Source organism: Notechis scutatus, chromosome Z (genome assembly GCF_049901735.1).
Source record: "Notechis scutatus isolate UNSWTSFEM ecotype Mainland chromosome Z, rNotScu1.2, whole genome shotgun sequence".
In the NCBI taxonomy this organism is placed as follows: Eukaryota; Metazoa; Chordata; class Lepidosauria; order Squamata; family Elapidae; genus Notechis; species Notechis scutatus.
Window position 1 is genome coordinate 35835427 of NC_142025.1, and position 24429 is coordinate 35859855.

The 24429-nt window shown below is 35.1% G+C and overlaps 1 protein-coding gene across 2 annotated transcripts in view; it reads left to right on the forward strand.

Moving 5' to 3' along the window:
* Nucleotides 1-22785, forward strand: part of MACC1 (MET transcriptional regulator MACC1) — a 29993-nt gene extending 7208 nt beyond the window's left edge. For both annotated transcript variants that reach the window (XM_026678012.2, XM_087947210.1), the window contains exons 2-5: nucleotides 8436-8543; nucleotides 12380-14427; nucleotides 16425-16613; nucleotides 20045-22785. In XM_026678012.2, coding sequence (XP_026533797.1) covers nucleotides 8444-8543; nucleotides 12380-14427; nucleotides 16425-16613; nucleotides 20045-20257 — 2550 coding nt within the window. In that variant the 5' untranslated portion in view covers nucleotides 8436-8443 and the 3' untranslated portion in view covers nucleotides 20258-22785. The remainder of the gene's footprint in view (nucleotides 1-8435; nucleotides 8544-12379; nucleotides 14428-16424; nucleotides 16614-20044) is intronic.
* Nucleotides 22786-24429: the final 1644 nt, after the last annotated feature.

Here is a 24429-nt window from a genome sequence, read left to right on the forward strand (position 1 = left end):
GAGCAGATCGAATACAAACCAGAGTCCTTCCTACTAGGGATTTTTGACAAGCAAATTTCCAAAAAAGCGAAATACATAACAATACACATTTTAACAGCGGCCAGATTAGCCTTCGCTCAACACTGGAAACAACATCAAACTCCATCAGAAGAAATGATTATTGAAAAAATCTCAAAATGGGCAGAAATGGATAAATTGACTTTGGCGCTAAAAAACAAAGACACTTCACTATACTACGATAGCTGGAATTGTTGGTATAATTGGATTGACCAAAGATAAATTATATATCATAAGGCATAAAAGAAAAGTATCAACCCATAATAACGAGGTAGCGATATAAGTAAAAAACAGGTGTGGTTATATGACACAAGTTAAGGTTATGAAAACAAAAGAAGATCTTGCAAACTGTTAAAATAAGAATACTTTTAACCTTGTAACCTCCTCCTTTCTTTCTTCCCCCTTTCTTTTTCTTTCCTTTCCCAAATTCTTTCCCTCTCTTCCTTTCCTCTTTTCCTTCTTTTCCTTTCTTTTGCTTATTTGTGTGTGTATTGTGACTGGTTTTAATTGTAAAAATTAATAAACTATATTTTAAAAAAAAGAAGACCTGGTTGCATGGGGTGGGCGAGGCACATGGGTAAAAATCAAGCTAGGTGGGAATGGGGGGGTTGGAGCTGCTTACCTTTGGATAATTGCAGCCAGGCCTCGCACACCTGTCTTGCATTGCCAGCCCACTCCTTCTGTGGTTGCTTGCCACCACAGTCACCCCTATCTTCCATTTTACTGTCAAAGGCCTTCAGGAAAGGCATCTGCAGCCAATAAAAGCTCAGGATTGACAGATGTTTTGCCTTCAGAGACACCATCAGAGCTCGTTTCTCAACTGCAGAGGCCTTTCCTGAAGGTTCTGATGGTGAAACAGAAGCTGGGGGCACTGTGCATGAGCAAGCAGCTGCTGAAGAAGTGGGCTGGCAGCGGCCGCAGTGGCTCCTGTTGGGTGGGGCTGTTGGTGCTGCCGCCGTAAATTGAGTCAGTGGAAGACATTTCCTGAAAATAAGACCTGGTTCCTTTTTTTGTGACAAAAAAAATATAAGACCAGGTATTATTTTCAGGGAAACATAGTGTTTTCTTTTGTTGTATTTTGTAGAACTTTGCAGCAGTATGATAAAGCCTGTGACAGGAACGAACTGAATTGTTTTTAAAATGTTTTAAACAGTCCCTGGTTGCCATGCTCTGAACTATTTAGATCTCTTTTCTTTTTCCTCACCTGATTTTAATAGAAAGTTTGTCATCCCAATCCTTTACATCAAAACTAAAAGCTTCCTATGACCATCAGGGCAGGGAAAATTTCTCTGTTAGCATTATGTCACTTGATTCATCATATTCTTAGCATTGCTTCAGGCCATGATGCTTGGATATAGCACCATTCTGCTCTTTAAAAAAATGTGCGAAATATAATTAGAGTTCAGATTTTTTTAACAAAAAATGTTAATGCACTAAGCATTTTAAATAGACGTTTTATATTTAATAACACCAGGTGCCCTGAAAATACCGTGTTTCTCCAATAATATGACCTCCCCCAATAGGAAGACCCAGCATGTTTTCTAGGCATAAAATGAAATTAAGCCCCTCCCCCCAAATTTAGGCCTATTTTAAAACATGCAAAATGGGGGGAAGGACTTGCCGTTAGGAGCGCCCCACGGGCAGCAATTCCTCACCACCAGCTGCTCCTAATGGGTGATCATGGCAGAGCGCAGAGAGCTCCCTACTCCTGCCAAGCACCTTTGCAGCAGACCCAAGACCTTCAGCACCCGCCACTGTTGATTTCCCTTCAGTCCATGCCGCTGCCGCGTTTGGAGCTGCCACTTCCACGTTTGGAGCACCATTGCTGTTTGGAACACCGCTGCCGTTTGGAGCTGCCGCTTCTGCATTTGGAGCTGCTGCTGCATTTGGAGCTGCCGCTTCCACGTTTGGAGCGCTGCCGCTGTTTGGAGCACTGCTGCTGTTTGGAGCTGCCGCTTCCGCATTTGGAGCTGCCGCTTCCGTGTTTGGAACCCCACCGCTGTTTGGAGCACTGCCACTGTTTGGAGTTGCCATGTCTGCATTTGGAGCTGCTGCCGCGTTTGGAGCTGCTGCTTCCGCGTTTGGAGCACTGCCGCTGTTTGGAGCACCACTGCCATTTGGAGTGCCGCCGCCACTCCAAACATGGCGGCAGCTCCAAACACGGAAGTGGCAGCTCCAAACATGACGGGCGGTGCTCAAATGGCGGCAGCACTCCAAATGGCAGCGGCACTCCAAACACGGAGCGGCAGCTCAAACGTGGTGGTGGAATGGGCAGAAGAGAAAGCAACAGCGGCGGTGCCAAAGGTCTTGGGTCTGCAGCAAAGGTGTTTGGTGGGAGTAGGGAGCTCTCTGCGCTTCACGATGATCACCCGTTTGGAGTGGCTGGTGGCGAGGCTGCCTGCGGGGTGCTCTAGATGCAAGGGGGGGAATTAAGTCACCCCAGAAAAGATGGCCTAGCTGTTTTTTCGGGGCTCAAAAAAATATAAGACAGTCTTATTTTATAAGAAACACGGTAGATACTTGTAAATTTCCTAATGAAAACTATTTAAATGTTAGATTGGCCAATATCCCGTCATTGCTCTTAGGAGCTAAAAAAAAACCCAGTATTTGAAATAGTTGTAAAAACTATGTGACAGTCATAATTTAAATACAATAGGCATTTATGAAGCCTGTTTCTCAATTCCTATATAAATTAGCTAAATAATTTGGCTTTGGTAGTTGAACATTTTTGGCTATCTCTTATATTTTTGGCTATATCTTACTGATTTTTGGTTGCTAATCCCAAAAGAAGCCTGTAATTTAACCTACCACGTACCATTTTATAGAAATTTTATGTTGTTAATAATATTATATATTGCTGCACACATGAAAAAACATGAAATTGTTGATACATGTCCAATACACAAAGTACAACTGAAAGATCCAAAAGTAGTGGTTTTATGCTTGGAATACAGTTTGGCTATACCAACTATTGTTTTACATAAGTGAATGGGACAGCCAAGTGAGACCATCACATTACATTAAACAAAAAAATAACCACTCTGAAAAAAATTGATTCCAGGATAGAAAAACGTGAGCCACTTTAACAGATTAACAGAATTGGAAGTGACTTCATAGTTCATCTAGTCCAAAATCCTTGCTCAAGCAGGAAAATCTATACCATATCTGACAAATGGCAGTCCAATTTCTTCTTGAAAGCCTCCAGTGATGAAAACTTGAAGGCAAGATGTTCCATTGGTTGATTGCTCCAATGTCACAAAATTTCTCCTTGTTTCTAGGTTGAATTTCTCCTTGATCAGTTTCTATCTTGGAACATAGCTTGACCTCTTCTCTGCGGTAGCCCCTCAAATATTGGAACACTGCTATCATGTCTGTCTTGGTCTTTCTCTTCACTAGACTAGCCATGCCCAGTACCTATAACGGTTCTTCATGTGTTTTAGTCATTTGTTGACCTAATTGGTATTTTTAACTTTGCTTCACATAAAATTTGTAATAATGGCATATTTTTTGTGAAAGCAATGAATAAGGAAGGTAAAATTTTAGTTACTGGAGACAAATGTTTCCAAGAATAACTGATACTTAAGATCAAGGAAGCATCTTTGTTGATCCACAGATCAGATGGGTCATCAATGACAAGCAGTTTGAAGATGTGTTAGTGGGGCCAGTGAAAATTGCTTGGAAAGCAATGGGTTTCATTGAGTTTTCTTGGCATCCATCTACAGAGCACCAACTCCATTCAGCTGGTTGACAAGCTTACAGCATACAAGACCAGTGCAAGATGTAACTGAAGATTCATATTCTGCATTCACACTTGGAATTCTTTCCCAAAGGGTTAGGGGCAATCAGTTTCCCCAGAACATTGCCATAATGGAAAAACAGTATCAGGGCCACTGGAAATCATCAATGCCGACTGACTGTTGTTTGGATACTGCAGCTAGAAACATCTGACACTGACTACAAATGAAAATAGGCAGTAAATCACTTTTGGTTCTGTTGGACTCACTCAGCATGTTAGAAACATAATATGAATAAATACATTGTAGTTATTAAAAGTGAATGTCTTTTTTTTAAAAAAAATTCCTGTGACATGGTCATTCTGAAATTAGATTCCTTTATACTAAATGCAAATATATCATAATCAATGCTTTTTCAGGAAGCAAAACTTTTGAAAAAATTTGTCTCCAGAGATATTCCAAGAGAATAAACAGCCTGATTAGCACAATCAATATGCGTATTTTTCAGTGTATAAGGCATATTTTCCCCCTAAAAGTGAGTGAAAATGTCTGTGCGTCATACAGTGAATGTTGCGGAAGCCCCGTCGCCGCCACTTCACTCTTTGGCTTCTGCCTCCCAGCAATTTGCCTCCTTGCAGCAAACAGCCTGGTCAGCTTTAGCACAGCCTGATTAGCACAAGCAGCTGATTGTTAGTAGGAATCGGCCTCCTGACAGTCAGCTGTTTCAGGCTGCAGGGATTGCCATCACCTATTGCCATCTTCGTGTGCCCCATTTTCGGTTTCTGCATCCTGTTTTCAGCTTCCACGCCCTGTTTTCAGCCTCTGCATGCCCTGTTTTCAGCCTGTTCTGGGCAGCGGGAATCAGAATGGGTGGAAAATGGGGTGCGCAGAGGCCAAAAAATGGATGTGGAGGTGAAAATGGAACACGTGGCAGTGGCAATAGGCGATGGCTGTTTTCTGCAGGGAGGCAAATTGCGGGGAGGCAGAGGCAGATTTTTTTTCTTTGGTTTCCTTCCCAAAAGCTAAGTGTGTCTTATACTTCGGAGCGTCTTAGACTCCAAAAAAATACAGTAATTCTCCATTCGATCCAATAGAGGAGAACTAATATTAAGTGAATTAAAGAATGATAAATAAGAGAATTTGAGATTCACACCAGTTTGTGGCATTGATATATACACAGCAATTTCATGTATAGGCTTACTTCAAAAGACTTTATTTTTCTGTGTAATCCAAACTTGGCAACTTTAAGACTTGTGGACTTCAACTCTCAGAATTCTCCAACCAGCATAGTCCACAAGTCTTAAAGTTGCCAAATTTGGAGACCCCTGGTGTAATACGTTATATCGATTGAAATGGGTATTTTATCAAGCATCTTATGCCTCATTTTGGACTTAAAATCCTTTTTTTTTTTTTGAAAGAAAGTCTTTTGTCTGATGTGAAAATGGTGTGTGTCTGATGTGACTCTACTGGTAGTCAACAATAGAAAGGGATTTTGGTTTATTTTTTTAGCTAAGTGATTAATAGCTCTCAGTGTTTAGAATAGATATCTCCAACCTGGGGTTACGTGTGTCTCTGGACAGCTAGTCTTGTAGCACACAAGATTGTAAACTTTAATATTGTTATGTGATTTATATATATTAACTATATTATATGTATATTTTATAAGTGGCCCAAGACAATTCCTCTTCATTCTGTGAGGCCCAAGCAAACCAAAAGTTTGGACATCCATGACTTAGAATATCTACAAACCTTTTTATGAGTGTTCTTTTTTAAAGTCTGCATTTATTCATTTAATCTCATACTGAAATTATTTATATTCAGATAAATATATTATCAAACTGCCAATAAATATTTTAAAGGGATTTGCTGACTAAATTTGTGTCACTGGCATTGTATACAAACATGTTTTCTGTCTTGTTATATCCCTACTCTAGAAATGCTGTTTTTTTTCTTACAGAGTCTCATAAACTTTTTAAGATGTGTGCAAAATTTGCATCATTTAACAGCTGTGTGCTGTCTTTGCTCTTTCTTTGCCCTCTCTGTTTTAAATCATGTCAATTGAGCTAAGTATTGCTCAACTGTGCTTTTGTTTTCTCTATATAGAGAACCCACTATCCTTCATTACTGGAATGTATAATAAGTAGCTTTTTGTAGAAATTACTGTACTATTCTAAATGTGATTTAAAAATAAATAACAGAAACTTTTTTTTAGTTAGTATATTTTCAGTTTAGCAAGACCACGCTGAAATGCTATTCTTCTCTTTCAGTTTTGCTATCCACCTATGGTTCATCATATTGAAAACTATTTTTAAAAATTATTAATTATTTAATTTGTTTAAAATTATTTAAATTATTTGAAATATTTAATTTTAATATTTTAGTTTTTAATATTTTAGTTTTAATTATTAGTTTTCATTTCTCCTGATCTCCAATCTGAAGCAGGTACAAAGGTGCAGAGAATGAAATCAAATAGCAAGTGAAAGTCTTCTTTGAGAAGAGCTGGTCTTTCAATGACAGGAATGAGGGGGTTAAAACTGAGAAAGGTTACATCAGCAGATGGGAAAAGTTGTTACAGGAAGTCCTTGATTTACGACTACAACTGAGCCCCCAATTTCTGTTTCTAAGCAGTTACTGAGTTTTGCCCCATTTTATGACCTTTCTTGCCACATGTGTTAAGTGAATCACTGCAGTTGTTAAGTTAATAACACGATTATTAAGTGAATCTGACTTCCCCATTGTGGAACACAGCAACCATTATAAGTATGAATCAGTTGTCAAGCAACTGAATTTTGATCACGTGACTATCGGGATGCTTCAATGCCCGTAAGCGTGAAAATCATAATTCACTTTTTTCAGTGCAGTTGTAACTTCAGAGGGTCACTGAGGACCACCTATACAGACTTTTTTTTTTTAAATGATTCTTAGCTTTTTATGAAACCAAACTGGGGAAAAGACATTGAAAAGTGTCAAAGAATTCCCCCCACCTTAATAACATCATTAATAAAGGAGGGTTATCTATTGTCAAGATTATGTCTTTTAATCCTTAATTCTTGACCTTAATACCAGCTAAAATCCATATGAATCTTGCTTCCTAAATCATGCTCTTCAGTTAAAGGAGTTGACAAATAGAGCAGGGGTTTTCCATTGCCACCTTCTGGGAAGTCACCATCATCAGGCCTGTTTAGTTTCAGATAATGTCGGGCAGATGCTGCCACCTGCTGGGATGAAGTGAAAGCACAAGGTATCAGTTGAAGTATTGGCACTTCTATCAATGGAAGGCAGAATTTTTTTTAAGGATTAACAGTGCTTGAGCAATAAAATATAGATATAAAATCAACCAAGTATCCCTGGTTCTAAAAAAAATTGTTGGAAGATTTAATTGTTAATAGCATTTTTTATAAAATAAGCTCATACTGTAGTCAGAAAATAATATTTTGTTCATGACCACTAACTTAATTAAAAGTAGTTTTATATTGATGAGGCAATTGTTGAAAATCAGAAACAAAAATAATTTGCATAGTTAATAGCACGTCATCAATTTTTAAACCTTCCTATTTTTTTAAATATTTGTGTCAATATTAATGTAATACATTAATATTATTCAGTGTATAAAGATTTCAAATGTCACCAACTTTTTTTTTCCACTAGGGGACACATTTGGAATTTTGAGAATATATTATGGACCGTCACAAAATAATTGGTGTGGTAGAATGGCCAATCTCCAAATGCCCAGAGCAGAGAGCAACACTCTCGTTATCAGACATTTTATTTTCTGTGAATCTTTTTAGGTTCATTATGGGGCTTACAGGCACTAGGCAGCCAGAGAGTTTGCCAAGGAATTTGTAGATACACAAATGGCATCTGGATATCAGAGCACTTGGTTTTAGAGATAGGAGAAATCTCTCTATTAACTTCCATACTTAAGGGCAGCTTTGAATCCAAGACTTTAATTTTTGTCAATTATGCTAACATAACTATGGAATTTCAACTAATAGCTACACATCTATTCTTAGCTTTGAGCAATTCTGTGCATTACCCATCAAAACAAATCCTATTAAATTCATTTGTATAATATAATATACATGATTTTTTTCTAGTAACTATATAATAATTACAAATAATAAGCTAATTAATAGTATCCAGTTATTTTGAATTTCATTTTTTATTATCTCTTAATCAATATAACAAAGTATATTTAAAAACTGTATTACCTATACCTATCTGAAGGAACAAGTTCTCTCTTGCTGTTTTATTTACTGTAAAAATAAAAGTTTTTTTATTGTTATCTTATTTTTTTTGTCTATCTTATATACAACATTGTATAGCTTTGCTTTGTCACATAAACAAAGTTTTGGACATTTATGCCAGAAGAACATCCAGCTTATTAGAACAGACCATGTGCAATATTTTAATATTACATGTGGACAAATATTTAAAAAAAAACAATTTAATTTTAATTGGATTCTTTGTTCTATGCACACAAAAGATTGCCTTAATAAAGAGGGTGGTTTGTTTGAAAACCTATGTGGGCACATATATGCCTGAAAAATTCTTTAGATACTGATTCCCATGCCACATTTTAAATGATGTTTGCAGCTTTAAGTAGTTCTCCATTTGTTTACAAATTTATCTTAAATCATCTAGGAAGAAAAATGTCTGTTTCCTGTCATTTAAAGGAATTTTCATGGAGTAAATCAGAAGGATCTTTGGTTGACTTGGCGGATGGAAGCCTTACAAGAAATGATTTGTATGGTATGTAATTGACAGCTGTACTGTTTGTGGTATATAATTGACAGCTGTACTATTTGTGCAGAAAATGTAATTTGCTGTTGAATTTTAAAAAGAAAATAAGTATTCTGCTATCAAAGAAAAATGGAAAAGAATGGAATTCCTTATATGTGATTTTGTTCTAGCTATTGCTTTTTTAAAAAATGTTAAATGTGGTTCTAGGGAAAAGTATTTATCACAATATCACATTCCGAGGGACAATGGTTTGATTTTCTGAAGATACATTATATAAGTAGTAATGGTGGTAAAGTTGATGTTTTAGCTAGATTTTTCAGTATTGGTGAGAATTTTGGATAACTTCTCCTTTGGCATGAATCTTTTGACCACAGTGAAGAGAGACAAATATAATTCATGTTTTTTTTTCTTTTAAAATACAAAGAAATAAAAATTGTCAAGAGTATTTAGAAAATAAATGTATAGAGAAGGATCAGAATGAATAATTCCACTATGAAGAACAATTGTAATAGTTTGGAGTTTTTAGTATTAAAAATGATAAAAATAAAAATTTTATTATTTAGTATTTTAAAAAAATAATGTTAAAAAGCCTCCTATATATTCATTTCGCTTTCTGGTGATTTCATGGATACATCAATGTAGCTTTCTTGGCAGAAGTACACAAGGTGATTGCAACTACCTTTTGGATTTTTTTAATTTCCTAATCTTTCTGGTAGTCTCTTATTCATATTATTACCAGTAGTACATGTAGTCCTCAATTTATGATTATAATGGAGTATAGCAGTTGAAGCACTCTTGTAACCAGACATAATTTTATGACTATTTCTAGCAGCAGTTGTTCAGGAAACACCATAGTCATTAAGTGAATGTCATGGCCATTAAGGAAACCAATGCATTCCTATGGACTTTTTTTTTTTTTTTTGCCAGAAACTAGCAAAAAATGTCATCAATTATATTCATGTGACAGCAGAATGCTGCAACCAGCCATAAAGGTGAACCAAGCATCCAAAATGTGGTCATGTGACTCTGGTAATGTGTGCAGATGTCAAAACTTCAGAACACGGTCATAAGTGTCGCTGGAGATTCTCAATCATCCAGTTCATGGTTGTCCCAATGGTACTTTTTCCAATGTTCCTTCCTTCCTACCTTCTTTCCGGTCTGGTATGTGGTCTGGTATGTCCATCCAAGAAGCCTCTTCTTCAGTTCTAACTCTAAGTTAGAAATGAAAAATCTTGGATGAGAAGCAAAATATTTTTTGAACAAAAAAAAGGAAGTCCAGTTATCTTTCGGGATAAGCACTTTTGGGACAACAGGGCCATAAGTAGCTTTGAGGGGCAAATCTGTTACAACACTGAGTTGTTACTAAGTGAAGAGTCGTAAGTTGAGGACTACCTGTTGTCTCTTATTCAAGCTATTTACCAGAGCTAGTATTCTGAACTTTTAAATACAGATAAATTCAGACATCTCCTATTGAGACAATCAAGATAAAGATAAGACATAAGAATTTATTTATCATTACACTCGCAAGCGGGTGCAACGAAATGAGGTGCTCTTCCACAAGCAAACTGGACAAACACCACTAAAAAAGAAAGAAAAAGAAAAAAATTAAACTAAACACAACCAACCATACAATAATCTCTATACAATTTAAAAATGTAAATACCCCACTACTCTCAGCCATTAAACTCCACAAAAATCTTATGACCCCGCATTCAAACTCAAAACTGCACTTGGATAAAAACTGTTCTTAAATCTGGTCGTCCTTGTTCTTAATACTCTAAATCTCCTTCTCGATGGTAATAGTTCAAAGAGCTGATGTCCCGGATGAGAGGAGTCATTCAAAATGTTAAGTATCTTCCTCCTACATCTATTCCTATACAGTTCTTCCAAGAGGGGAATGAGCAGCCAATGATGTTTTGGGCCGTCTTGATCACCCTCTGAATTGCCTTTTCTCTGCCACTGTGCAGCTCAAGAACCATACACAGAGACAGTAGGATAATATACTCTCAATTGAACTCCGATAGAAGGTAGTCAATAGACTCTCAGCCAGTTGTTGTTTCCTAAGAATCCTTAGTAAATTCAACCGTTGTTGTGCCTTCTTAATTAAAGCAGCGGTGTTTGCACTCCAGGTCAGGTCATTTGTAATGATGGTCCCGAGAAACTTACATTCAACCACCTGTTCCACACGAACTCCCTCTATATACAGTGGCTGAATGTCTGCTCTTTTTTTTTCTATAGTCCACTATAACCTCCTTAGTCTTCTTAATATTAAATAGAAGATTATTATTTTTGCACCAGCGGGATAGCTGTGATACCTCATCCCGATATGCAGACTCATCATCCCCAGAAATGAATCCTACAAGCGTAGTATCGTCTGCAAATTTCATTATCCTATTGTTGGGATGTTTATTTGTGCAATCAGATGAATAGATGGAGAACAGTAGTGGACTAAGGACACAACCTTGTGGAGTGCCAATGCTAAGTGTCTTGACAGTAGAAGTATAATCATTCAGTTTAACTCTTTGTGGACGATTTGTTAAAAAATCCAATATCCATAAACAAATAGAATCTGGAAAATCTAGATCTTTGAGCTTGGCTATTAATCTGTGCGGTATGATGGTATTGAAAGCAGAACTAAAGTCTGCGAACAACATTCTTACATAATTCCCCGGTGTTTCCAAATGGGATAAGGCCATGTGAAGCACAGTAATAATTGCATCCTCGATTGATCTATTTTCTTTGTAAGCAAACAAGCCCATCAAAGGAATCGGGAAGGCAGGAGATAATATAATTTCGAACTAGCTGCTCAAAGCACTTCATTAAGATGGAAGTTAGTGCCACCGGCCTATAGATATATATAATATTATAAATGGGGTGGTAAAAGTGGCAAGTTCACCCACTTTGGTTTTATAATTTGAAAATTTGGAATCATTCCATGAAGCTAGTCAATTCCATTATATAAAATAGAATATTAAGCAATATCAGTGGGTTATTCTCCATTCCAAAGTCAACAAAGCAAGTAACATGATTACAAACTCTAATTTCTGGAAAAATTCACTAATTCATAAGATTATATGTCTGGGGAGAGAACATCTTAATAGGGATCCCATCCCTGCAAGAGAAGAATAGTGAATTGAAAACATATATTTGTAAACCTTCTCTAGAAATTCCAAGGCAAAAGCTAAATTCAAGTTAGGCCCTGTCATTTATCTTATAGGACATAGAAATTTAAGACAGGTGCATGGCTATATAAAAAAAAGTGAAATTATGAGCTGGTATTATTAGTGCTATCTCACATGAGTAATATATATCCCAAGGGCTACAACAGTGCATTTTTATACTAATCTACAGCTTTGCTCAGTGGTACCTGGTCAGATAAACTGTTAGGCATCAGGATAAATAACATCCATCAGTATTTATAGACTGTCTCATTGACCATTGAAGAACCTTGAAGCCTACACCAATTTGAAGAAGATAACAATTTCATCTTAAAAATATTAACTATTTACTCTAATTTAGTCCAATTGTATTCTAGGGAAATTTACTCCAAGGAAAATGTAGAACTACATTCTATACTTTCTCAGTTGCTATTTTGCAGTCAGTCTGGGAGTAGTAAATTCTTTTAAAATAACTTCTGAACAATGGCCACACTACATTTAATATATTTAAATTTTAAATAGAACCTGAAGTAAATCATAATTTTCCAGATGGACACAAATTCTTAGTTAAAAATGAGTTAGATGGATAAATGTATACTTGTTTTCTTCCACTTTATTCTAGATATATTAAAATGAATTGAGATGAGAATTTACATTTCACTTTTTCTCTCTCTTTCCAAAAAACAGACAATCAGGAAAATGGATTGCATCTTAAATCACACTGGACTGGAGAATTTAAGCAAGATGCCCCTGGTGGATTTAAGACAAATCCGTTTTGGAAGGAACTGTCAGCATCTAATCCATTTTTAGATGACATAGCTGAATCATGCAACAAAGAAAAAAACAATAGACGGGTATCTATCTTGAAAGAAGATCGAGATTTATTTTTTAGAGATTCAAATGGTAGGGATTCTGCTGCTTCATCAGGAGATGAATTAAATATTGAATACCTTTTTTGTCGCAAACCTTCTAAAAGATCTGCAAAATCTAGGAGTGTTTCAGATCTTTTGGATATTATAGATGTAAGATGTGAATTTTCTAATACAGAACCATCCAGTTATATCTTACCTCCAGAAAATGAAGCATTTCAGAATCAACGTGAAGCCTATAAGACAGCTTGGTTGAACCAACGACAACTGGCCCGATCTTGCCTGGATTTGAATGTGATAAATCAGGGTCCTGGATGGGCACAGACCCAATCTATAGAAACCCACATAGTCTGCAAAGTGAATTGTGAGGGTGGTTCGGTGCAGCTTCCTGACTCAGATATTGCTATTCATTTCCCTGAAGGTCATGTGGCACTTGGAGAATTCCAAGAAGTTGGCCTGCAGGCAATCCTTGATTCTCCACCGACACTTAATTATGAGTTTTCAACTACCTTGACTCCTTTGATTAAACTTACTTTGAGCAACCTTAATACTACTGAAGCTATTTTACTAGAGATGAAAATTGCAGCTGAAATAAAAAAGGATCCTTTTAGTCAGGTAATGACTGAAATTGTTTGTCTGTGTAGTTGCAATAAGGAAGGGCCATTTGAAAAAATAAACAATTGTTACATTTATAAAGATACTATACAAGTGAAACTAACAGACCTTAGTCACTTGATGTATATTGTTGTTGTAGCTCAAACAAATACAGTTAATTCTCTTGTAAGTGTTTGGGAATATATCCACAGAAAACTTTCAGTTGGGATTTATGGGCCAAAACATATCCATCCGTCTTTCACTGTTGTGTTTGCTTTGTTTTATCACAACTATGTTCCTGAGAAGCTAACAGTATGTGACATTAAAAGGGGAGGAAAGAGCTTGCCCCCAGTTATTTTCCAGCTCTGGGGGAAACACACATTTTTACTGGAGAAACTGCAAGATCTCAGCATTTCTGTTGTCTCCTGTGACCCAGATTTTGAAGTGAAGGAAGAAGAACAAAGGAAAGAAATTAAAGAAGAAAAATTGAAAGGAGGTGGTGGAGTAATTCACCGACACTTTCCATTTTCTATAATCTGCAATAGGAAAATACATATTTTTGTCTTCCGTGTTCAAATCAAAGCCCCAGAAAATAACCTGGCATGCCAGTTTTACATTACAACACCTGAACCACCTCCTAAGTTATTAATGAGCATAACTAACAAGCCAAACCGAATTGAAAAACGCAAGGAAATAAAATCTGCACCATTATTATTATTACCCACCATAAAATATCCTACTTTTCAAGACAAGGTTTTAAATATTACCCGCTATGGTACAGCACTCAAAACAGTGTTACGTCAAAGTAAAATTGACTATTTATTAGAATATTTTAAAGGCGATACAATAGGAATACTTGGAGAAGATAAGGTCAAAGCCATTGGACAAACAAAAATTAAGGAATGGTATGTAGGTGTTCTTAGAAGAAAAGTTGGCCTTGTACACTGCAAAAATATCAAAGTGATAACTGAAAATCAAATTATCAATGTTGAAGATAGTGAAATCATGACCAGTAGTCTCCTTGAACAAATTGCATTGCCTTTTAAAAAATTGACTTACATCTATTCAACAATCTTATCCACAGTATCAGAGAACTTAAATGATTGGAAAGCTTTGGCTGATGCTCTTCAATTTTCAGATTTGTCCCAATATGATTTAAAGGCATTACAAGTTGAAAAGGAGTTTGAAAAAGTAGCGTATATTATGAAGAAGCTTAAAGAAATTTGCCATACTCAGAGAAGCACAAGACGATTCCTATATGAACTCTCTGTGGTAAGTACTGTTGGGATGGACTGTCAGATAAGGAGAAGCAAATAAGACATAAGTCTTTAACATAACTTGTTATGATATTGACCTTCCTATTTTAGCTCAGAACCTGTGAGTTCGATGGCAGTGATGGTTTTAAATTTGAAAGATTGTCTTGGATGAGCAGCAGCTGGAATGCAACTTAAAAGAAACTTCTGGCTTGGTACTTCATTTTCACCATCTGTGTTTATAGGTTTGTTTGGATTATAATGAAGTCGTTTTAAACAAAGCTGAATGTGAAAATACTAGTATTTTGAAACTCTTGTCCTTTTAATCCCCTTTCTTCCAATAGACACATTCACATCCAGCATTAAATCAAATTGGACTTCCTGCTAATCAGGTGATGATAATGGGTATATAGTATCAAATGGTGAATGTAGCGTCTTCTTGCAGTGGCTTAAAGCAGCTGCATTTCAAAACCGAAATAAAAGAAATAGCTACTATAAGGAATTACAGGCAGGTACTGAGTTTGCACTTCAGTATATCTTGAACTCATGGTCACTCATGTTTTGGTCACTTCCTAGTTGGACTATTACAACACACACTGCAATACACAGTAACAGCCTTAAAGATCACCCAGAAGTTACAACTGGTCCAGAATGAGGTAGCATGTTCCCATAGATCTGCCCAGCTCTGTGTCATGAGCTGCACTGCTTCCCAGTTTTTTTTCCAGGTGCAATTTAAGCAGCTGCTTATTACCTTTAAAACCTGCAAGAAAAATGGGGTTCTGTAATATCCCTAATATTTTGTAACTATAAGAAAGACAGAAGGAAAAAATCAGGAAGGCAGGAAGAAGAAATGAAGAGGGCCAAGTTTTACAAAAGAAATAAGAAATCTGTGCTTGTTAGCAAAGTTACACAAGCCATATAGCTTAAAAGTAACAAGCACCGCTTTTGTCATCGTCAAGGGATACCAAAGGAATTCTCATTAATTCTCTACAGATATAAGCAATCGCTTAACAGGAAACACATTTTATCTCATAACTTTCATTCTTTAAGAATGTGTCATCCTTTTAATTAGATGAACAATCAAACTAAATCATATTTATTTTAAAAATGGGAGTATTTTAAGATAGTACATTTCTAATAAATATAACGGAATGTTTTCATATTATAATTGGCAAGGTTCAATTGCTTCTACTTTTTCTCTCAACCCATAGGAATGAATAAGCAGAACACAGTTAATCATGGCATACAAGCCATGATCCATGGCATCTGTCTGTCAAATAAGATGTGACATGGATATAAACCATGGTATTCAACTCTTTGGAGGACAGGACAGGATATTTAGATGCAAACAATACACTAAACTATGAAAATACCTTCCCCAATCTGTTTAACCCAATTCCGAGGTCAATAAGAACCAAGCAAGATATCTGAGTCAATTGGGCCAAGATATTGGACTGTGAACGGGAAGATTCAGATTGGAGGCTGCCTCTGGCTACTTAACCTTACTTTATTACTTTGATCTTTGATCTTCTTTTCTGCTCAGTCTATCTTGTAGGGTTATATTGAAGGGAAAAAGGGGACTTAGGGTACACAGTTTTCCCTGCACATCTGTGGATAATATAAAACTAACACAGAAATGAATTTTAATTAATCATAATGCATAAGTTATGTCTATGTAACTAACAGTGCTATTTTCTGTGTTAATGGAGCAGTAATATTGGAAATCATTTGGCCTGGAGCTTTCCAATATGTCCAGAAAATGGAGAGGGAGAAAGAGAGAAACTCTTATATTTCTGTTGTCTGAAATCTCACAAAAATTGTTTTCAATCTCTAGACCTGTTTTCTATTTTAAAAATCCCAGATTCATAAATAGTATTAGAAAAATAACTATTCTATATGGTAAAAAAATACAATTCTTCCTTAGTTATGCTTCCGAACAGTTACATTATAATTGTACTATAATTATTTGTTATTAAAAACTGTTTGAAAACATAGGCATCACATTTATGCTTCCAGGCACTTTTAAGGCTAGACTGCCAAGGATTAGTAGCCCGTATTATCCAGGATACAGTTATTTTTACTGCAGCAGTAAAACTTGGGAAGAACTGGAGAGAGTTAGCAGAAAAATTAGCACGACTTACAAAACAACAAATTGATGCATATGAAACTCCCCATCATAGCAAAAGTGGAGAAGTTGCTCCAGAGGTAAGTCTCACAATATTTCTATTGTATTCATTTCCTATAAAAGTTACAATCCTTCTTTAAACTAAACATTCTCACTGTAAGAGAAACTTGAGTAAAGGAGTCAACTTTTCATGGTAAATTCACAGGTTTCCTTGATCCCTTTATTACAGTATCTACAATACAGTAAATTTTTGATCTCACTATTAACAGTATCTGTGGTTAAATAAAAACAAGTGTTGAAAAGAGATAAAAACTGTCCAGCACTTTTGATAGAGGTAAGAAAGTACATTGTGTATACAGTGAGCATACCCTTTCTTTCAGAATGCTTTTCTTCAACTGTAAACAGCTATCAAATACTCCTGAATTTTTACTTTAGAAATTACTAGGCAATACTAGGCTGTTGGGTCATCCTTTCCATTTATATTTATATGTATCCCATATATTTTCTTTTCTAAAGAGATAAATACAAAGACCATAAGAGGGCAAAAAAGCAGCGGGTGCCCTTGTGACTTCAGATTTCCTGCTCACTTCCCCATTGACCTTATTTGTGGGAAGCTGGCAGGGAGCACCAGAAATCATGATCATGTGACTGCAGTTACTTGTGGTGAACTGCAGCGGCCACAATTTTGTGAGTGTTGTGGAAGACCCTTGAAATTTCAGTTACACAGGACTTAATGTGTCCTGGATTTTGTAAACATTCTTTAACTTGAATTTGAGGTACCTTGATTCAAAAAATGTTGCACTTTGATGTACTGCCTGGCCTAATTGAAGGTTACAAACAGACAAGAGAGTTTTAATACTTTTTAGATAACATTATTTGGAATGCTACTGCTCATCACCCTGATTGAAGGGATTGACATAACCCATACAAATCCTAGGTGACTGACAAAATGGATGGTTTAAGTAACATTGGTTAAATTTCAACAATACGGTTATTTTTAATTTTGATAACCCAGTTATTTTTCTTTTTTCTCCATGTAAAATACCTCTTGTCTTCTCATTTAATTCTTAGAATATAGTGTATCATTTCTTCTCTTTACAGTTTTCTATATCTGTAGAAATTCCTAAAATTCTTCAGCTTTAGTATAAATTTAAGATAATTCTTTGCATTCAAATTTTTACTGTGGTAAATCTTTTTGTAAAATCATAGAGTTGAGGTGGCATGTAAATATTGAATCCAATCCTTTGCTCTGTCATGGAAATTAAAGCATCAGTGACAGCTATAATTTAAATTATAATAATGCATGAATAAAAAAAATTGTTTTCAGTTCCTAGTTTGCTTGGATCCAGATTAAGGCTGGAGACTCATATTAAATATGTATTGGATTGAATCTCAAGGTGTCAGTTTCTGCAGATATAATATGTGCATAATTCTGTTATTTGAATCAATGTGTAAAAAGCATTATGGCTTAATTTTAAGAATGCATGAAGTTATGTATACATTCCACCCACTCTCCACTCATAATAATTTCATACCTTTGATAATTGTAGTTACCAATAAATAATTATTCTGTAAAATATACTAGATATTAGTATAATATTATGTATAAAGAATTTTTATTTTGTATCTGGTATACTTTTAATGAAGTTTATCTAAAGTAATAACAATTTTAAAAGGCAGTATAAAACATTGAAAAGCCATGAAATCATAAAAATATAAAGGATCAGCAAAAATACTAGATAGCTTAATCATGGTTAAGTGCCAGGAATTGTGCATGATGCACAATGTACAATGAGAAGCACACACTGCATCCTGCCACATTGTATTCTGATTTAGCCTGTTTTTGTTTTGAAATTGCAATGAATGCAGAATACACTTGCTGGATTTCGTCACTAGAATTAGGGATGCTGATGGGATTATTTATGTAATGTGCTGTCTCTTCTAGCTCCCAGTTTGGGTTTGCTGTGTTATTTGCACTGGTTATCCCTATATTTCTGGGTCCAAATAAAAATACCACTTTGATGCTTAAAGCCCTTTTTAGGGTGGGACCATGGTATTTGAAGGCCTGCCTATGTCTGAGTATATTCTCTTAAATATTTAGCTTATTGTGTGTACATATTTTAAGCTGTGTTGTTGCCTATATTTTCCAATAGGGTTATTAAGGTAGTTAAACCACTACAATTGGACTGCTTTTTTAAAAAAATGTTTTTCTATTTGTCTGTGCTATTTTTAGCCAATCTAATATGTAAAAACAAAAATCAATAGTTAATTTCCTTTCTCAAATGTGTATAGATGCTGAAATACTCCTATAACTATATATTTTCAGTTTGGAATGGGTTCATGTGTTTACATTGGGAATAAAGAAAATACAGTTTTGCATTGCCTGTGTCTCCCCTTTTCCTTATTTGGCTTTCCTTATTCCTACCTGAACTACTTGGGGGAAAAAAATCTTAGTTTTCATTTGTACTGGATCAGGGGTCCTCATCTCCTGATCCATGACCAGCACCAGTCTGTGGCTTGCCAGAAACCAGGGTGTGCAAACAAGTGAAGCCCCATCTGCAGGGTGCAGGCAACATGCGAAACCAGGCCCCTCCATTCTGCGGAAAAACCTCTCTCCAAGTTATTGGTCCCTGGTTGGGGCCCGATTTACTAAATGTTAATAAATGGGAAGAAAATGAGTGGCTAAACTAGAGATTCCTAAAAGGCAGATGAATGGATGACAGATAAAAATCTAGTATATTTTGTTCCATTTACCCATGGATTTTAGGTCTTTTGTTCAAAAAAATAGTCACAGTTTCCTTTGATAGTTCTTTTTGCTTCTCATAATAGGTTTGCATAAACAAGAATAATATCCTATTCAATGTTAAATTGATATTAGTCTAGCAGATGATGTTCACACTTTTTAAAGAAAGATTTTAATTACAGGTATAAAAACATTCAATATATACTACAAAAAAGCTTTCTAAGATAATTTGCAAATATTTTTAAAGTCTCATATAAATTTTAAACAAATTAAAATAAAATAAGTATTTCTTAGAAATGACAAAATTTGAGATATACAGTTAATTTTAAAGCTGTTTGACTAAGTTAATAGCACATTAAACGGTTTGGGAGGATATAAGTTTAGGTATCAAGATGAAATTGTTGTTATGTATCCCTCTCTAGGGAGCTGAAAACAGATCCTGATCTCATTTTGGAGAAATTCACTAATTGAATTGTGTAGGAAAATTTTAACATACATTGATCAGTGATCATATTTGGAACTAAGATGCTTTAATATCCATGATTCATGGAGTTGTAAAAATCTTGGTTATATAGCTGAGTGGAATTTAGTATAAAAGCAAGATAGTTGATTGTGTTTTTTGATATTCTGCACAGAAGACCAGGTGTATATATGAAAAAAGACAGTGGGCAGACACAATTCAGTATCTGACTGCAAGTGTTTGTATGCAGTTTTATCCATTTGTTATTGAACTGTTTTGCATCTAAACATGATTTTGTTAAATTTCAGATGATGTGGAAACCAGCTTATGATTTTCTCTATACCTGGAGTGCTCATTATGGAGACAGCTACAGAGATATGTTGCAAGACCTGCATTTAGCTTTGGATAAAATGAAAAACCCTATGACCAAACAATGGAGAGAAATAACTGGAGCTCTGATCCTGGTCAATTGCATGGAGGTTCTCCGGGCCAGTGCTTTCTCCATGTTGGATGAAGAATAAAATTCATTTTCAAATTTAGAAATATATTCTACAACCAGTCTTCTTGGAATATTAAACAGGAACATTTTCACCAAGGAACATTTAGAATCTTTGTGAAAATTAATTCCTATAATGTATTCCTTTAACTTGAAAAAAATTGAGTCATTAATTTTCAAGCACCAGCAATTTTACCTCATTTTTATTTAAAGCGATTTAGTAAACATTTGCTGCATGATTTGAGCAGAATTCTGAAAGAGTGCAGAATACTGTATTCAGGGGAGGAAACACAACACTGATGCTATGAAGCAAGTTATGTTGCTAGGGAAAAAATACTTTTTCTTAGAAATTGAGTCATAGAGCTGTATTCTCAATTCTATCAATAATACATACATTCATGTATATATGTTGCTCTATAATAGACGATGTGTTTATAGTTCTATATAAATATATTTAAGATTGCAGCTCCCAGGATTCCCAGTCCCCATAATCAACCGCATTGAAAAGTGTTTCTCAACCATGGGAAATTTAAGTTGTGTGGATTTGAACTTTCAGCCATGCTAGCTGGGGAATTCTGAGAGTTCAAGTCCGCACGTCTTAAAAGTTGTCAAGTTTAAGAAACTCAGATATAGAACCAGGAGACAAATTTGGGAAAGGTGCTTTATGATAATCAAACACACTATTTCATTGTATGTATTAATTGAATATATTCCCTTGGATACAGTATTAACTTGGCTATTGATTTCCAGTAGAAGTTAGGCACTGAGCCATGTATCTCTATAAACTGACTCATGATTTTCTTAATGGGAGCTAAGCATGAGATACTGTAAAGACCATGTAAATTCAAGAAAGCCTTCACTAATTCAACTATTTGTAATCTGCCTGCAGAAATACCAACTCCCTGTAATTATGTACAGGTTTATCTTGATTTAGAGCATTTAATGACACTTGTTTTCCTATCAACCTGCATGTGGGCTTTTTTGGGAATTTTCATTCCTAGAAAATTAGAAATGTATCATCATATCTTTGTGGTTATCCCATCTGTTATTTAGGTATAACATCAGTGTTGTGTAAGATTGGTCATATTTCTAGGTAGGTTTTTTTTCTTGTTCGTGGGCAGGATGATTCTTCTAATGAAAGCTGCTTTTTGGCAGAAAAATCATGACATAAATGCTTGTTTTTTTAAATTTGAAACATAGGAATTCCAAAATTCATATTATATACCACTGTTTTTTCATAGTTTTCATTAATTAATGCAAATATATTGTGACAAAAAAGTTTGAATTAATTCCTCTATTTCCAAACTAGCTATTGTTGCATAAAGGCATTTATATGTTATAATTTACTCTGTAAATTAGTATTTTTCAGTATCTTTTATTTATGCTTGAATCTTAAATTCAAGTGAAATCAAAAAGATGAATGCCCATTAACTTATCAATGGTTGTTACATTAATTACTATTTTTTCTTTCATGTTTAAAAATTACACAGTAACATAATAGTTAGAGACTGAATTTACCTGCCATTTCAATTAATATTGTTATGTTTGTCAAACTGTGGCTACTACTGACAACATTAAAGCCAAATGTATCTTAAGAAAAAGACTTCTTTTGGAATTCATAGAGGCCTTCATTATTTACCTCTATTAGCTTTTTTTTAAAGTGGGACATATACTAAAATAAATGGAAAACTAATCTGAAATTTCAATGTATGAATGACAATCTTACCTCACTTAACATTTTATTAAAAATAATTAATACTGCCAGGAATGTACTAATTATGCTCTAGTAGTTCTTGTCATTTTTAATATTACAAGGTGGGCTTGAATTCAGCTTGGTGAATTATTAGACATATCCATGAGTGGATTCAACACTGTGAAATGATTTTCTACTACATTCTTTCAGGACCTCCCAGTAGAGCATGTTAGCATTTCTGGTAATCTGCTATTTCCTAACTTGATAAGATCAACCAGATTCTGTCATCTGCTGTAGTTTATATTATCACAAGATTGAACCCTCTGTTTATCTTTCTGTTGATTCAGTTGACATAACATAATTAATCATAGGTAAGTTAAAAAATCTCTTTGTTGTATTTATATAATTAAACTTGGTTACAGCTTGGGTACGGGTTGGTGACTTTAAATCAGTTGGTTACTCCTAGCGATTCCTTGGACTAATCCCTACAGTTTTCTAGATAAAATGTTAGAAGTGGTGTGGTTTGCCATTGCTTATTTTGTTTTTAACCTTAGTTATTTTATATAGCACAAACTAAGCTGTTTTATTAAAAATGCAGTGTATTATGAGTACACAGAAAAAGTTGATTTGGAATTAAGGTAAGCACGTTGTATGTACCGTATTGTTGAGAAATAGAAGGGAAAATTTGAAAAATGGTGAAATAAAATGAAACAATAGGATTTTTTTCCCTTGCTATTTGCATTTCAAGTTTTCCAGCCATATTTGCTTACTATAGCCTCATGTTACAAAGCATTTGAGATATAACATGGTTTGATTCTGTCAGAAATATCAAGCTATAATTCTAAATAAAATGTTTTTTTTTAATGAAGTTTATTTTTTATCTTTGGATTTGTGCAAGCATATGGGTAATCTAAGCATTAGGTATTGTTATGTTAATACATGCACAAAGAATAGCAATGTGAAGTTAATATATGTACAAAGGGAATAATCATAATTTGTTTAGCATTTTACATTTTTCAAATAATTTCACTGTAGTGTACATATTACATATAAAAAATTGGGTGATGGTTAAATATCTTGTTGGGAAAGGCCTAATTTGGTGATGAAATATTGGAAATAATAACCAAAGAATTATCCTTATCTAGACTTATTAAAGAGATTCTTCCATTTGTTAATGTATCGCAATTGCTAATACAAGCAGTACATGATTGTGTTAATTGCTTCTATGAGGAATTCCAACTATAATATTTCAAATTCTGGATGAGATGAAAATTGCACTGATGTGTACCTTAAGCTGGGGAAAGAAAAATAAACAATCCTTTCTGAAGGAATATCTGATTAAAGAAAGATACAATGTTTGAAACGTATGCTAATATTGTTCTTAAATTGTTTTTTAAAAGTTTGTGCATTTTGATTGCATTGATTTGGTCCATACTGATTTTTTAGTATATTGATACTATAAATAGCACCCTTTCTTGTGTATTTTTCTTCAGTTTCTCTTATGTTGAAATATAACTGTAGGCTGCATACCAATGCCTGTATTGAATGCAAGGGCCTTTCTTCAGTGTAAATATGCATCAGGTTGGATTGATAATGATATGCTGCTTTTGAAGATATATTAATGTAGAACAGGTTTTCTATTTTTCTGAAACTTGTGCATAGCATAGCAAGCAAATTGTTCATACTGGGCAGGGTGAACAAGTAAATATCTAGAAGTTCCAGTTCAAGAGATTACACCATTCTAAGCAGAAATATTATATTAAAAAGCTATTGGGCTCAAATTGCAAACTTCAGGAGATAAAATGACACAAGAACTGGGAAAATATTTTGTTTACCTCATCTTGTATAATATAAAATGGAAACCAAACCCCCTCCCCCTGTCTTTAATGATTCACATTTGTCTATTTAGATTTAATTAACAGCAATCCGATAATGAGTGATAGAATTGGGGATTAACATCTGAAATACTGAAGTTACTGGTCACCGTGAGTTGAGGTGTTATCAGCTCTACAGCTCTACATATGGCTATCTGAATGATGCTGTCTCTGCCCCCTCATGATCCCTGGAGGCTGTAGGTATCTGAATAAGGGACCAGACTTAGATGAATCCTGGCAATACTGGGTGCATCAAGCATCAGGATTTGAGTTGTCATCCCTAGTTGGACAGGTCTGTACTATCCCCAATTGGACAGGGTTGCACGATCCCATGAAGACCCAGTTCGCAACCTAGTGGTTCTCCTGGACTCACATCTGTTGCTCAAAGTGCAGATGGCAGGCATGACTAGGAGAGCTTATACACAACTCTGGTTTGTGCACAAGTCCTGACCATTCCTGGATCATGACTTCCTGCACTGATTTACTTAAGTCCTGTTTATCTCACCTGGATTGTTGCAATGCGCTCCACATGGGGCTACCCTTGAAGTTCAGTCAGAAGTTTCAGCTTGTGTAAAGTGCAGAAGTGAAAGTAGTCTTTGACACCCTCTAGGATGGCCCATATTACACCTC